The sequence below is a fragment of the Anastrepha obliqua genome, chromosome 5, assembly GCF_027943255.1.
Source record: "Anastrepha obliqua isolate idAnaObli1 chromosome 5, idAnaObli1_1.0, whole genome shotgun sequence".
Lineage (NCBI taxonomy): Eukaryota > Metazoa > Arthropoda > Insecta > Diptera > Tephritidae > Anastrepha > Anastrepha obliqua.
Window position 1 is genome coordinate 59,733,730 of NC_072896.1, and position 13,583 is coordinate 59,747,312.

General features: G+C 36.1%; 2 protein-coding genes across 2 annotated transcripts; one reads left to right on the plus strand and one right to left on the minus strand.

The window, feature by feature from the left end:
* Positions 1–1,078: 1,078 nt before the first annotated feature.
* Positions 1,079–5,605, minus strand: LOC129249289 (ketimine reductase mu-crystallin). Its single transcript, XM_054889007.1, has 3 exons — positions 4,741–5,605; positions 1,392–1,589; positions 1,079–1,316 (listed from the first exon to the last, which is right to left on the minus strand). The coding sequence occupies exons 1-3, from the start codon at positions 5,519–5,521 to the stop codon at positions 1,249–1,251; spliced, it is 1,047 nt and encodes a 348-aa protein (XP_054744982.1). The 5' UTR covers positions 5,522–5,605; the 3' UTR covers positions 1,079–1,248.
* Positions 5,606–9,256: 3,651 nt separating this feature from the next.
* LOC129249290 (serine--tRNA ligase, cytoplasmic) lies at positions 9,257–11,197 on the plus strand. The gene has a single exon (XM_054889009.1). It carries the CDS (start codon positions 9,358–9,360, stop codon positions 10,849–10,851), a length of 1,494 nt encoding a protein of 497 aa, XP_054744984.1. The 5' UTR covers positions 9,257–9,357; the 3' UTR covers positions 10,852–11,197.
* The last annotated feature ends 2,386 nt before the right edge of the window (positions 11,198–13,583 follow it).

The following is a 13,583-nucleotide window of genomic DNA, read 5'->3' on the forward strand; positions in this document are numbered from 1 at the left end:
TATCGACTACAGATTTTAACTTTCCACTATCGATGTTTACTTAATACTCAGTTAGTCTAAATAAAATGCTCTCGAATTTGTATTCCTTAGTCTATGGTGCCTACACTCACCAACGTAAACGTACGCCCATGACAGCTGACACGATGAAACTAATGAGAGCCCCATGTAAATGAATTATCAATACCGTTCCATTAGGTAGTATCGTAACTAATGCTATAAAAAATGCACTAATGTTATAAAAGCGCAAAAAATAAAATGCAGACTGGTGCGTCATCTATGGATGCACTATATGTAGACACAGCGGTGTAAATGACCACAAAAGCCTTTGTGTTTTCATCAATTGACAAGTTGAATAAAAGAACGGGAATTTCTTGTTTGTGAAGAGGGGGAGTAGGCGAAAGCAATGGAAACAACCAAATACAAGATAATTAATTAATATTAACGCACACACACTGTCTTGCAATGACGTTTTCCACATAAAAATAAAAAAAAACTCCATTTAAAGATATTATATTAGATCGTACTTTCACAATTTCACACCTGTCACTTCGTTCATATTATTTAGTTTAGTTTAAATCTCACAAATCACAATATTACCAAGCCATTCACTGAATTTATTCCAAACATGTGATTTGTTCGCCTTATATTTGTTTTTTATTGCGAGGGGAGCTGACGTCAGACTTGTCAAAATCGCTACAAATAAAGAACTGTTTTTTAATGACGCCACCTTAGATATTCAATTCGCCTTGGTATTGAATCCAGTCTTTCTTGTTCTTCTCTTTAAAAGTTTAATCATTTTTCATTCATTTTGCGTCAATGTTGCCGTCGGAAAATTTACCTAATCCGCTTAAATTATGAGAATTAAGTCTACTTGTAAACAAGCATTAGACGCACTTAATCCCTAAGATTATTCCGAATTACATTGTTAATCCCGATTAACGCCGCCATCTGTCTAAGCTATAAGTCTTTTAATACACCAAACCTAAAAATTCAACGCTAGGAATAAGTGTGAAAATGTGTAAGAGAAAATTTAGTTAGTGTGTATTAAAAAATTTTATTAATTAATTTAATTTTTTTTAATTTACATAAGTAAATGTAGATCTGTACAAAGGTTTTGACTTAATATTTATAAGGGTCCGTCCGTACACGAAATCTTTATAGAAAAAATTTTATTACATATACTAATATTTTATATCCGCAATATACTTTGAGTCGAAAATTCAATAATCTCTATAACCATTATTATTGTTAGTCTGTCCGATCCTGAGCAGCATTGAAAACTGCTTGCGCCACTGTTACATCCTCCGCAGCCATACCTTTAAATAAATTCGCATAATATATATATGTACATATATGGGTAAACAGCAAAGTAAAGTATTGGCTTTTCTCACCCATTGATTGAAATACTGTTATTTTATCCTCCTGCGGGTATTTCGCAAAATTGATTACTTCTCCCACTTCACCAATTATGTCAGCTTTCAAACCTTTCAATTCTGTTTTCGCGTTTTCCCACGAATCAATATATACCTTTGCGTGATCGTAAATATCAGGCCCAATTTCTTGAAAATGCACTTGCCCTGCGCCGACGGCTGTATTTTGAATATATATATATATATGTATGTATGTATAAACATATTTCGCTACAAATACGTTACTTATTTGAGGTAAGAGCTATTATGATGCTAATGTCTTCAATTAACTATAAATATTACTTACTTTTAATATTAAAATTAGTATCAGAAAAGCAGATGAATAGTTACGCCTAAAAATTTATAAGTACATACATGGATTACCGGAACTCTCCAGCGTAGCGTACTAAAAATGAAATCTTGAATTATGCAATAATTATAAATTAAAATGCTTTGTGCAACTATTTTTTCTGGAATATTTTAGCGCGGTGGAGTAGAAATATAGGAAGAAAAAAATAAACAAAAATTAATTCCAGGTTGTTAAATTTCCTTCCGGATACAAATATATTCAGCATACGTCTCATGTCTCTCTCTGCACCCTGACCTCTCCGAAACAAAATGCTTTGTCGATCGGGGTTGGTAAATACAAATAGTATTAATAAATATTCTTAATATTCATGTTCGGCGGCCGCCGTAGCCGAAAGGGTTGGTGCGTGACTACCATTCGGAATTCACAGAGAGAACGTAGGTTCGAATCTCGGTGAAACACCAAAATTAAGAAAAACATTTTTCTAATAGCGGTCGCCTCTCGGCAGGCAACGGCAAACCTCCGAGTGTATTTATATCATGAAAAAGCTCCTCATAAAAATATCTGCCGTTCGGAGTCGGCTTGAAACTGTAGGTCCCTCCATTTGTGGAACAACATCAAAACGCACAGCACAAATAGGAGGAGGAGCTCGGCCAAACACCCAAAAAGGGTGTACGCGCCAATTATATATATATATTGGATATATAGTATATATATATTCATGTTCGTTTCAGAAAAAAGAACTTAATTTATGAGAGAGGATTATGAGTGACGACAGTTCATTCAATCTGATGTAGATTGAATATCCAATCTAGTTGCGTTTATCCTTTGTATGTCATCATAGTACATATTATGTAAGGATGCAATATATTATATTTATAACGGCAATTAAAAGATACTAGGATCGCCCATACGTCGAAATTTCGACGTTATTCGACATTATATAAATGCGGAGAGCAAAATTTAGTCATACCTTTTTTTAGTATTTATAGTCATAGAAAAAAGTTGAAACATACATATATAAATGGATAGCTTAGGTTGAAACTTTTTACATGATATATGTGAATAGATGTAGTAAAATTAAATATCCCATTTTACCTGTATTAAGTAATCCTATATTTGTGTATTTCAAATATCATAATTTTTTTTTTATTCATGAATGGGAACATTTAATTTCGTGCATTACGGAAAAAAAAATAATTTTGTTTGAAAAAGCATAATAAAAAACAATTATTAATTAATCCATGACCATCATAATTTCTAAATCAAATTTATAATAGTATTGATTCACAATATATAAGTTTCCATTTGTTTCAACTTTTATATCATGATACATATATAAAGGGTGGTTAAGTTTCAAGGTCCGGTGTTGATTTTGAATAAAATACAATTTTTTAGGAAATTATTGGCATTTCTCTTTATTATGATAATATTGGTATGGCTCAATTACGTATGGAGCAAATTATCGATCAAATGGCCGCCGCGGACTCGGCGGCACACCTCCATCCGATAGTCCAAATTTTCGATGAATGATCTCATCTTTTAGCTCATGAATTGTTGCTGGCTTATCGACGTAACTTTTTTTTCAAATAACCCCAAAGAAGTCAAACGGTGTCAAATCACATGATCTTGGCGACCAATTGACATCGCCGCGACGTGAGATTTATCGGCCATAAAATTTTTCGCGCAAAAGGGCCATTGTTTCGTTAGCTGTGTGACAAGTGGCACCGTCCTGTTGAAACCACATATCGTCCATATCCATACCTTCCAATTCGGGCCATAAAAAGTTCGTTATCATCTCACGATAGCGAACACTATTCCCAGTAACTGCCTGACCGGCCTCATTTTGGATAAAATACGGCCCAATGATGCCGCCGGCCCATAAACCGCCCCAAACTGTCACTCTTTGTGGGTGCATTGGTTTTTGTGCAATCACTCTTGGATTGATTATCATTCGCCCAAATGCGACAATTCTGCTTATTGACGAATCCACTGAGGTGAAAATGTGGCTCATCATTGAAGATGATTTTCTTCGAAAATGCGCGATATGCATTTTGATTTGAACGCCCGTTTTCATAATAAGCCTGAATAACTTTAACGCGTTGCTCGATTGTGTATCTTTCCATGGTTCAAATTGAAAAATGTCAAATAAAATGCAGAAAAAAACTTGACGTTGAGGTGTGGTTCACATTCAACATCGGCCCTTGAAATTTAACCACCCTTTATATAATATCATGATACATTTTATAACATGATATATAAATAATGTGATTAATTTTACCTGCACCTATTCACCTATTTTAATACATTGTGCAAACCGTCTCCATATATGCTATCCATAGGTATAAGTTTCAATTTTTTTCTCTGACTATAAATACTAAAAAAAGGTACGATAAAATTTTGCTCTCCGTATTAATATATAGATATATAATTCTCGTTTACACCTTTTTTTTGGGTGTATGACCGAGGTCATCCTCCTATTTGTGGTTTTGATGTTGTTCTATAAATGGAGGCACCTACAATTTAAAACCGACTCCGAACGTCAAATAGTTTTTAAAAATAGCTTTTTCATTAGCAAAAATACAATCGAAGGTTTGCTATTGCCTGCGGGGGAGGCAAAAACAAAACTGTTTATGTTTAGATGTCAAGTAAAAGCAAAGAAATAAAAGTCTCGTAAGCTGGAAGTGAGCATTGTACAACACTATAAATATGGCGGCTGCGTACAGAATAACATAAAAATTAATGAAATTATTATTGGAATTTTTTATACGAGACTAGTTTCATTAAATATTGGATTCAAAATTTATGTTTGAAATCAAGTGATGTTAGTAGTAAGGATATATTTGACGAAAAAAGTTTTTCAGGATTTTGTGATATGGACCAAAAGCTCATACATCACATAATCTTATTTGATCACATTACATCCAAAATGGTTATTTTTACCGTTTCTCATTGAAATGTCCCGATGGAGACTAAAAATTCTTTGGAAAAACATGAACAATATTTATACAATAAATAACTCACAGTTGATGTGAACATGATTTTTCTTAATCATCGCGTGCGTAACTAGAGGCGTTTGGGCATAAGTGCCCACACAAATTACATCGGCATTAATTACTGCATCGGCAACGTTCTTGCTTACATGAACCCGTACATTAGGTGCCTTTGTTTTCAGTTCTTGCGCTAATGACTCGGCTTTGCTGGCAGTACGGTTCCAAAGATAAATATCGGTAACTGTGAAAGATGAACACATTCCAATAGCATGGCTTTCACCTTGAACTCCGGTACCAATAATTGCCACCTTAATTGGCCGTACAATACCTTCAGGATAACGGAGAAAATAAAGGTACTTGGTGGCCACAATGGAAGCAGCTGCTGTACGCCAAGCAGTGATATCTGTGCCATCAACAATACAATTTAATTTTCCAGTTTCCGAATTGAAAAGGAGTATATTTGCCATAATATTCGGTAATGGAATTTCACGCACTGTGTTTTCCGCAAATGATGTTACAAGTTTGCAGCCTAGCGTACTAAAATTTTCTTTAGCTGCTCCATTGTTAGTCGCGGCGGTCAGCCGGTAGTTGGCTACATATCCTGGCATTGTTAATAATATTTGTGATTTTTTGCCACAAAATGTCATGCTCCGTGCTGGCTGGTTCGTTAGAGGGCGATTGGAACCTGGACATGAGTGTTCGTGAGAATGCGCAACTGACTTCATGGCCTCTTCAACAGCCTCGCATACCATAGGCCAATGGAGTACATTTCGTACTTGTTCTGCATTTATATAGAGAACGGCCGAAGTCATAATTATTTGATCAGATTTCTTGTAAAATTTTGCTTAATTGTGCTACTTAGGGGAACTTACACAAATCTTATCACGTTAGACATTAGAAGCATAGTTGCCAATAGAGATGCAAATTCAACATCGCTGTTTACAAAAATCGATGTATGGTAATATGACGAATTGCTGCCAAGGTGAATTTATTACAGGTGATGGGAACCACATATAAGTAAAAACATACATGTATTTGTTGTTGCCTTTGGTGTATGCATCACGTCAAAATCAGCTGTTTGTATTCACGGCGATTTGCTTGTAAACGTAAACAAAGTAGTTCAAGCTTCGCGTTTAAAGCGCTTAGTACTTTCGATGGTAATTATACAGAAGAGCGGCCCTTCAGAAAATCAATATTTTTGTAAAATTTTTTCAATGATATCAATAAAATGTATTGTAAAAGAGTGTTTAAGATCGGGGGAACTATACTTTTATGTAGGATTTACTGTTAATATGAATATCAAATCCGGCGGGCGACACAACAAGAATTACCGCTTGAACATTATATAAGTGTTTTGAAATGTTGTCCAACTCCGGCTACGCAATCCACAGTATTTTTGCGTAAAACTCCTTTTCGCGTGGGCGGCCTTCGGCCGCGCTTCAAAAAAATAACCCTCATCAGTCCAACTCCGGCTACGCAATCCACAGTATTTTTGCGTAGAACTGCTTTTCGCGTGGGCGGCCTTCGGCCGCGCTTCAAAAAAATAACCCTCATCAGTCCAACTCCGGCTACGCAATCCACAGTATTTTTGCGTAGAACTCCTTTTCGCGTGGGCGGCCTTCGGCCGCGCTTCAAAAAAATAACCCTCATCAGTCCAACTCCGGCTACGCAATCCACAGTATTTTTGCGTAGAACTCCTTTTCGCGTGGGCGGCCTTCGGCCGCGCTTCAAAAAAATAACCCTCATCAGTCCAACTCCGGCTACGCAATCCACAATATTTTTGCGTAGAACTCCTTAAACACTCTTTTACAATACATTTTATTGATATCATTGAAAAAATTTTACAAAAATATTGATTTTCTGAAGGGCCGCCGGATTTGATATTCATATTAACAGTAAATCCTACATAAAAGTATAGTTCCCCCGATCTTAAACACTCTTTTACAATACATTTTATTGATATCATTGAAAAAATTTTACAAAAATATTGATTTTCTGAAGGGCCGCTCTTCTGTATAATTACCCTTTCGATTAATTTATTAATATTTGGGCCTGAACAAATTGCCTTGAAGATGTCAGCATTTGCGACGCGGTGATGTGTGTGCAGATAAGCAAAGGGAATACTTACTGATACTTAAGCGCAGCGCCGGCTAGGAGGATTCGATACAATTACAATGGACATTAGAAACGCTCGCCAAAACTAAAACAAAAAGTAAAAAGATTGTTTTCCATACTTCTAACGATTGGAGGAAAGGCAAGAGAAGAAACGTTTAGCTAATTTACCATCTAAAGAAAAGTTAGCTGAAAAACTTCGCTGGAAATTTTATCTGTATTTAGAATATAAGTTCTTAAACATTGCAAAATTTATTGAAAAAAATGTAATTTAAATTTATTTTAATTTTATTTTATCCATTTGTATTTTATCCTCTGCTGTGCTCTCTGCGTTATCGAAATATGCAGGTCTGTATGACGTCTTCTAAATCTGAGAGCACCTATGATATAAAAAAACAAATGATTATTTATTCCTGTTATTCGAATTATTATTATGCACACTTGCTAATACTCGATATCTGAAATAGCATTCAATTTCAATCCGTGCAACAAAAGATCTAATTTATTCCCTGGCAGGCACAATTTCCTGGTTTATAATATTAGCATCCAGCTTCCAACAGTGCATGTGGTAATTCGGCAGCTTCAATTAAGGGACTGTCTTTCACGAACAAATACAACAGCTCTGGACAATTCGCCAACTGTTGGTATGTATGTTTTTAATAAATGCATAAAACGTTTTTATAGTAAATTTCTTAACTTGTAGTCATAATATCGCTATTGCGGTATAAAAGCGTTGAGAATTAGCAGCTACTCGAATTTTCTAATTCATGATTATAAATGAGTTTTTGTAACAGTGACCAGACAATATCGGCAGCTTTATTGCGATGAGGCAAATCTAAATTGCAGAAAAAATTCGTATAGCAAGAAGATATTTGTATAGGAACTACTTATTCTTACCAGCCATTTCATTTTCTTGTAGTCACGCCCATGCTTCAGTGGCGCCTTCCTTGGTAATGCGGCTTACCCATGTGGGAAGAGATGATAATTCAAAGCTAGTAATCAGCTTCAATACAGCAGTATATAAACCACTACCAGATAAAATTATTGTCAACTCTTGTGGGCCTGCATTATTAAGTGTTTGTACGCCTTTTCGATAATCAGCGAGTCGAACCAGTGCTTTGTGTGATTCTAGCAATGATACAGCCACAATAAAATATCCAAAAATTTTAAATGAATTAAATAAAAGGACAGCCGCGAGTCTATAAATTAGCATACACGAATAAATGTTACATTTGCACCAATAGCTCAGCAAACGTACATAATCTTGAATTATAATTTTAAACTAAGTGCTGAATAACTATTCACTGAATATTAAATTGAACCAGACAGGTCATTTGTGTTATAAAAATAGATAAATTATTAATACGTAGAAGTACTTGCAAACACACGAATGTAAGCACACAAATACAAACAATGCATCATTTTGACGTTGTTCATATCTACGGCGAAAAATTCAGCTGTGTGGTTGCCATCACCTTAATAAATCCATCTTGATTGCTGCGTTGATATATTTCTTCATTTCACCAACAAAATCAAAGAATGATATCAAAACAGATTGCTACAAGGCGTATATGTAGGAGATGGTGTGATTAGAATAGTTGATTGCTTGTTCTTCAACTCTATATTAAAATATGTCAGTAAAACGGAATGACGGAAAGTGGTTTTTGTGTTGCGAACACAAGCTTATCTATTTGTCATTCATCCCATCATTTTATTATCTTTCTTTTGACAGTTCTGATGTATAAGAAGTGGTTGTTGCTCGAATAGATTGGCCTTGGATTGCGACTAACGAATTCGCTGTGTCGTCGAGCTACGAAAATATACAAACAAGAGGAAGAAGAATTACCTGTTTGTGAAGAGGAAGAGTAGGCGAAGCAATGGATACAACCAACACACAAGAAATTATACGCACACACACACACACTTTCGAGCCATCGCGTGTTCCGCATAAAAACGCAAAAAACTGCATTTGGAGGTTTTACATTCATTTGTACCAAGGTGGATTTAATAAGGTGACAGCATTCACCCAGCTGAATTTTTCGCCGTAGGTATGGCTTACGTCAAAATGATATGCTTTGTTTGTATGTATTGGTATGTTTACATTCGTATGTTTACATTTGCTTGCTGATTTTGACATGATGCTTGCACCAAACGCAACAACAAATACATGTAGGGTTTTACTTATATGTGTTTGCTGTCACCTGTAATAAATTCGCCTTGATTTGTACTTTAACAACAGACTTGTCGCGAGAGATATAATAACTGTTTTGGGAGCACGCTCCCTCCAGTACTCAATTTGCCTTGCGTCAATCTAACAAATCACTGTTAAAGTTAAATCAATTAAACAAGTTTTAACGCATTTCAGTGTTAATACATTGCTAGTGTAGACGCCTAATGCGTTTTTGTTTTGTCAAAGTGGTGCCAATCACCTCTTATAACGTCATTATACTACAACGACTAAAATAAATTCTCAAGTTTGGTTGGAAGCTTCTTCGCCACGTTTTGGTTCAGTGACTAATAAATTTCAATATAGAAAATGGTTTTGGATTTAGATTTGTTCCGTAGCGATAAGGGCGGAAATCCAGACGCTATTAGAGAGAATCAGAAAAAACGTTTTAAGGATTTGGCTCTTGTGGAGGCTGTCATAGAACAAGACACTTTATGGAGACAACGACGACACCGTGCAGATAACTTAAATAAAGTAAAAAATCTATGCAGCAAAGAGATTGGAGAAAAAATGAAGAAAAAGGAGCCACAAGGAGATGCAGCAGAAGAGATTCCGGAATGTATAAGTGAAAATTTAGATGAGCTCAGCTCCGAAATGTTGCGGCAGTTGACAGTAAATCAAATTAAAAAGGTTCGGGTTATCATCGATAAAGCAATGTTAGACAATGAACGGTGTCTTCAACAAGCAGAACAACTCCGCAATACTGCTCTGCGTGAGGTTGGCAATCATTTGCATGAGTCTGTGCCAGTGTCCAACGACGAGGACGAAAACCGTGTGGAGCGGACCTTTGGTGATTGTCAACGTCGGGGAAAGTATTCGCATGTTGATCTTATTGTAATGATAGACGGTATGGACGCGGAAAAAGGAGCTGTGGTGTCAGGTGGGCGTGGATATTTCTTAACTGGACCAGCAGTATTTCTTGAACAAGCCCTCATTCAACATTCACTACATATGTTGGCTAATCGTGGTTACACGCCTTTATATACGCCCTTTTTTATGCGCAAAGAAGTTATGCAGGAAGTGGCTCAACTTTCTCAGTTCGATGAAGAGCTATACAAGGTGATAGGAAAGACCAGCGAGCGTGGCGACGAGGTGGGTACCGATGAGAAATACCTCATTGCAACTTCAGAACAACCAATTGCTGCATTTCATCGTGATGAATGGCTTCCCGAAGCTTCTCTTCCAATCAAATATGCTGGTTTGTCTACTTGTTTTCGTCAAGAGGTTGGTTCCCACGGACGCGACACCCGTGGCATTTTTCGTGTCCATCAGTTTGAAAAAGTAGAACAGTTCGTACTTACTTCACCACATGACAATAAATCATGGGAGATGATGGATGAAATGATTGATAATGCAGAAAATTTCTGCCAGTCTCTAGAGATTCCATATCGCATTGTAAATATTGTTTCAGGTGCACTCAACCATGCTGCTTCGAAGAAGTTGGATTTAGAAGCTTGGTTCGGTGGTAGCGGAGCATTCCGGGAACTTGTTTCCTGCTCAAATTGCTTAGATTATCAGGCTCGACGTTTGCTTGTTCGTTTTGGTCAAACAAAGAAAATGAACTCATCTGTCGATTATGTCCATATGTTAAACGCTACAATGTGCGCAACAACACGCGTTATTTGCGCTATCCTGGAGAATCATCAAACTGCGACTGGTGTGCGAGTACCGGAACCATTGAAAAAATACATGCCAGAAAAATATCGTGATGAAATTCCTTTTGTAAAACCAGCACCTATTGATCTAGAGGCGGCCGCAGCTACAGGCAAGAAAGTTAAAGGAAAAAAGGACCCCGCTGCTTAGTACTTCTCTTGAACCTAATTATGTATATGTCTATGCTAACAAAGGATTTTATTACTTATTCGATCAGACATTTTCTGAAAATAAGCTTGTTGCTTTAAAGAAATTAAGCTTGCTTAGGAAACATTTATGTTTCACCTTTAATTTAATATATATCAATATTAAGAATTAAATATTCATATACATTAAATAATAAAAAAAAAACAAATACTAAAAATTGTATGGACCAATATGTGGTTACATAATTACGCAAAAAATTTGAAAATTAGAATAGTGAAGTGTAAAGCGCGGTAATCTGAATCCAAATAATTCTAGCCTTGATTTGAAAATAAAATCAGAAAGTACATTATTTGATGTTTTTTATATGGAAATGCAATTTTTTCTGTGGCTGTTGTTGTGGTTGCCGGTACTTTTTCGACAGGTTGAATCCAGAGGAGGCATGTGAATAGGTGGTTAGAGTTATGCGGTGTGCCTTCATATGTTGGGCTTGTTATATATTCGGTATGTATGTAGGGGTCGATTCTAAATAAGTAGGCCCGAGCGTAATTGGACGAAAGTTACGCTGGTTTCGTGAGGCAGCTGAAGCTCTTCGCTTGCAACGTCTTCACTCTGGGGTGAATGGACCAGGTGCTTTTTTAGTAGTGTTTCACGGCGATTGGTGCAAACATGTGTGTTTCTGCATGACATACCGGTGGTAAGGTAAGCTAGAACCCATAAAGATACAACTCGACAGGGTAATAGCGCACTTATTGCATCCACCATATAAATTGTTATTTCTTAGAAGGCTGTCTGATATTCGCACATATTCTCTATAAGGACTGCTGGACTCCCCACTGCTTATTTGAAAAAAAAAACATTACTTGGCACTTTTACGAAAAAGGTACAAAACAACAAAAACAGTTCGTTTTTACGTTAACGGCGCGACGCACATACATATGTACATATTTCCCCAGGAAGAAAGAATAAGAAAAAACTAAACATGAAGAATGTATGTTCAACTCAATGCAAGGGCGCGAGGATGCTTCGGAGGACAATAAGTTGTCTACTTCCCGAGTCAGGAGAATACAGGATCAGGCACTCGAAGTGTAACCAATTAAAAAGGTCATAAATTTAGTTTGGAAAATTACTTTCATTTAATTCAAAGTAAAAAATTTGTGAAAATAATACAAAATTATGAATCAATTTACTTTTGCTCGATATGAACACCTTTTGCCTTGACTATGACCATGAGACAGTCCAAGCAAGCTGCCCGAATGTGACTTACAGGTATTTTGGCCCACTCGCAGACAATGATTTTTTTTCAGTGCCGCGAAACTGATGAATCCTTTAGTTCGGGCCTTGCTCTCCAAAGTGGCTCAAAGAGAATAATTCATCGGCTTCACGCCTGGTGAATTTGAGAGCCATTGTGTGAACGTTATGAAGTTAGGAACATTGTTTTTTAGCCATTTTTTGGTTCACTCAAGCTTTGTGCGACGGTGTTAAGTCCTCTTGAAACGTCCATGGTCTTTCACCGAAATGTTTGTCTGCCCTCGGCTTCAAAGCAACCTCCAGGGTACTTTCCCGATAATATTTTCGATTTTCGCATTTACCTTAACGCCAGGCACGATGAAAGCGATTAGAGATGGATGCGCTAGTGGCCAATCATGGACTCAAATTCTCGTATGAACGGTCGGTCAAATAAACTCTATCGTGTTGCATTCATTGTATTGATATCCGAAGGACCTCGGAAAAATGTGGCCCATGGCAATTTGTCAGCTAGAACTTCAAAAATTAACTATTTAGCATTAATGAAATATTTAATGTTACCCCATAGAACATCTGAAGAAAATGTTTATTTAAAAAGAAAACTTACCATACATATGTATACAAAAGACAAAAGAAAGCTGCTTAAAATATTTTCATTATAAAACTTTTTCTTAAATCCTTCTACTTTTAATGTTAATTCATAAGTAAAAAGGATTTAACCTAAGCGCGTTACTCGAATATAGACAAAAAATATTCTTATTTCCGTTTATTAATTTTTCATTGGTCATTTCCATTGTGCCGGGTGTGACCGTGTTACTGACATTTTTCGTTATAATTTTAGAATTTAAAACTGTTACTTAAATTAAAGGACACTAATCCCTGCCATGTGAATATTAAAGTGGTTTGATACCAAGTACATACTGAAAATGCATCATTTCCGATCATAGCTGCCATTTGAAGACTGAGACGGGTGTGACCTTACATATTTAAGCTTTCAACAAACATTTACTTTCATTGAAGTTTTTGTAAAATTTCCCAAAGAATGCGTCTAGAAATGTTGGAGGAGCACATTGTTTGAAGTCTTTCTGGTTGTAGTCATACTTACTTTTCTAAAAAAATCATATTTTTCTTTAAAAAAAGCTTAAAAAAAGGGACGGGTGTGACCACTCTATGTGACGGGTGTGACCTAGTGTGAAAATTCAAAAATTTTGCTGAACTAAAACTTTTTATTGAATCCAATTATAAATAAAAACACATAAAATAACATTTCATTTTTTTATTCGCTATCATTGACATCACAATACTCTATATAGACCTGTATTTTTCAAGGAAATTTGTTTAAATTCAGGAATAGGAAGCATATACAGAGTCCGCATCTGCTCTTTTAAAGGCATGCATTTTTTGAAGGTTCTTTACCATTTTAACGCTTTCCCATCTTTAGCGTCTTTAGCGAGTTGCTTAATAAAAGCAATTCTTTTCGATGGACTACG

What these genes read in the sequence shown, in the direction of transcription:
- LOC129249289 (XM_054889007.1), bottom strand. Translation starts at nt 5,521, where the DNA reads ATGACTTCGGCCGTTCTCTATATAAATGCAGAACAAGTACGAAATGTA. An exon ending in AAATCATGTTCACATCAACT is followed by an intron (nt 1,590 to 4,740) that starts GTGAGTTATTTA and finishes TTCAAAATACAG; the next exon opens with CCGTCGGCGCAGGGCAAGTG. An exon ending in AACAGTATTTCAATCAATGG is followed by an intron (nt 1,317 to 1,391) that starts GTGAGAAAAGCC and finishes ATTTATTTAAAG; the next exon opens with GTATGGCTGCGGAGGATGTA.
- LOC129249290 (XM_054889009.1), top strand. Translation starts at nt 9,358, where the DNA reads ATGGTTTTGGATTTAGATTTGTTCCGTAGCGATAAGGGCGGAAATCCA.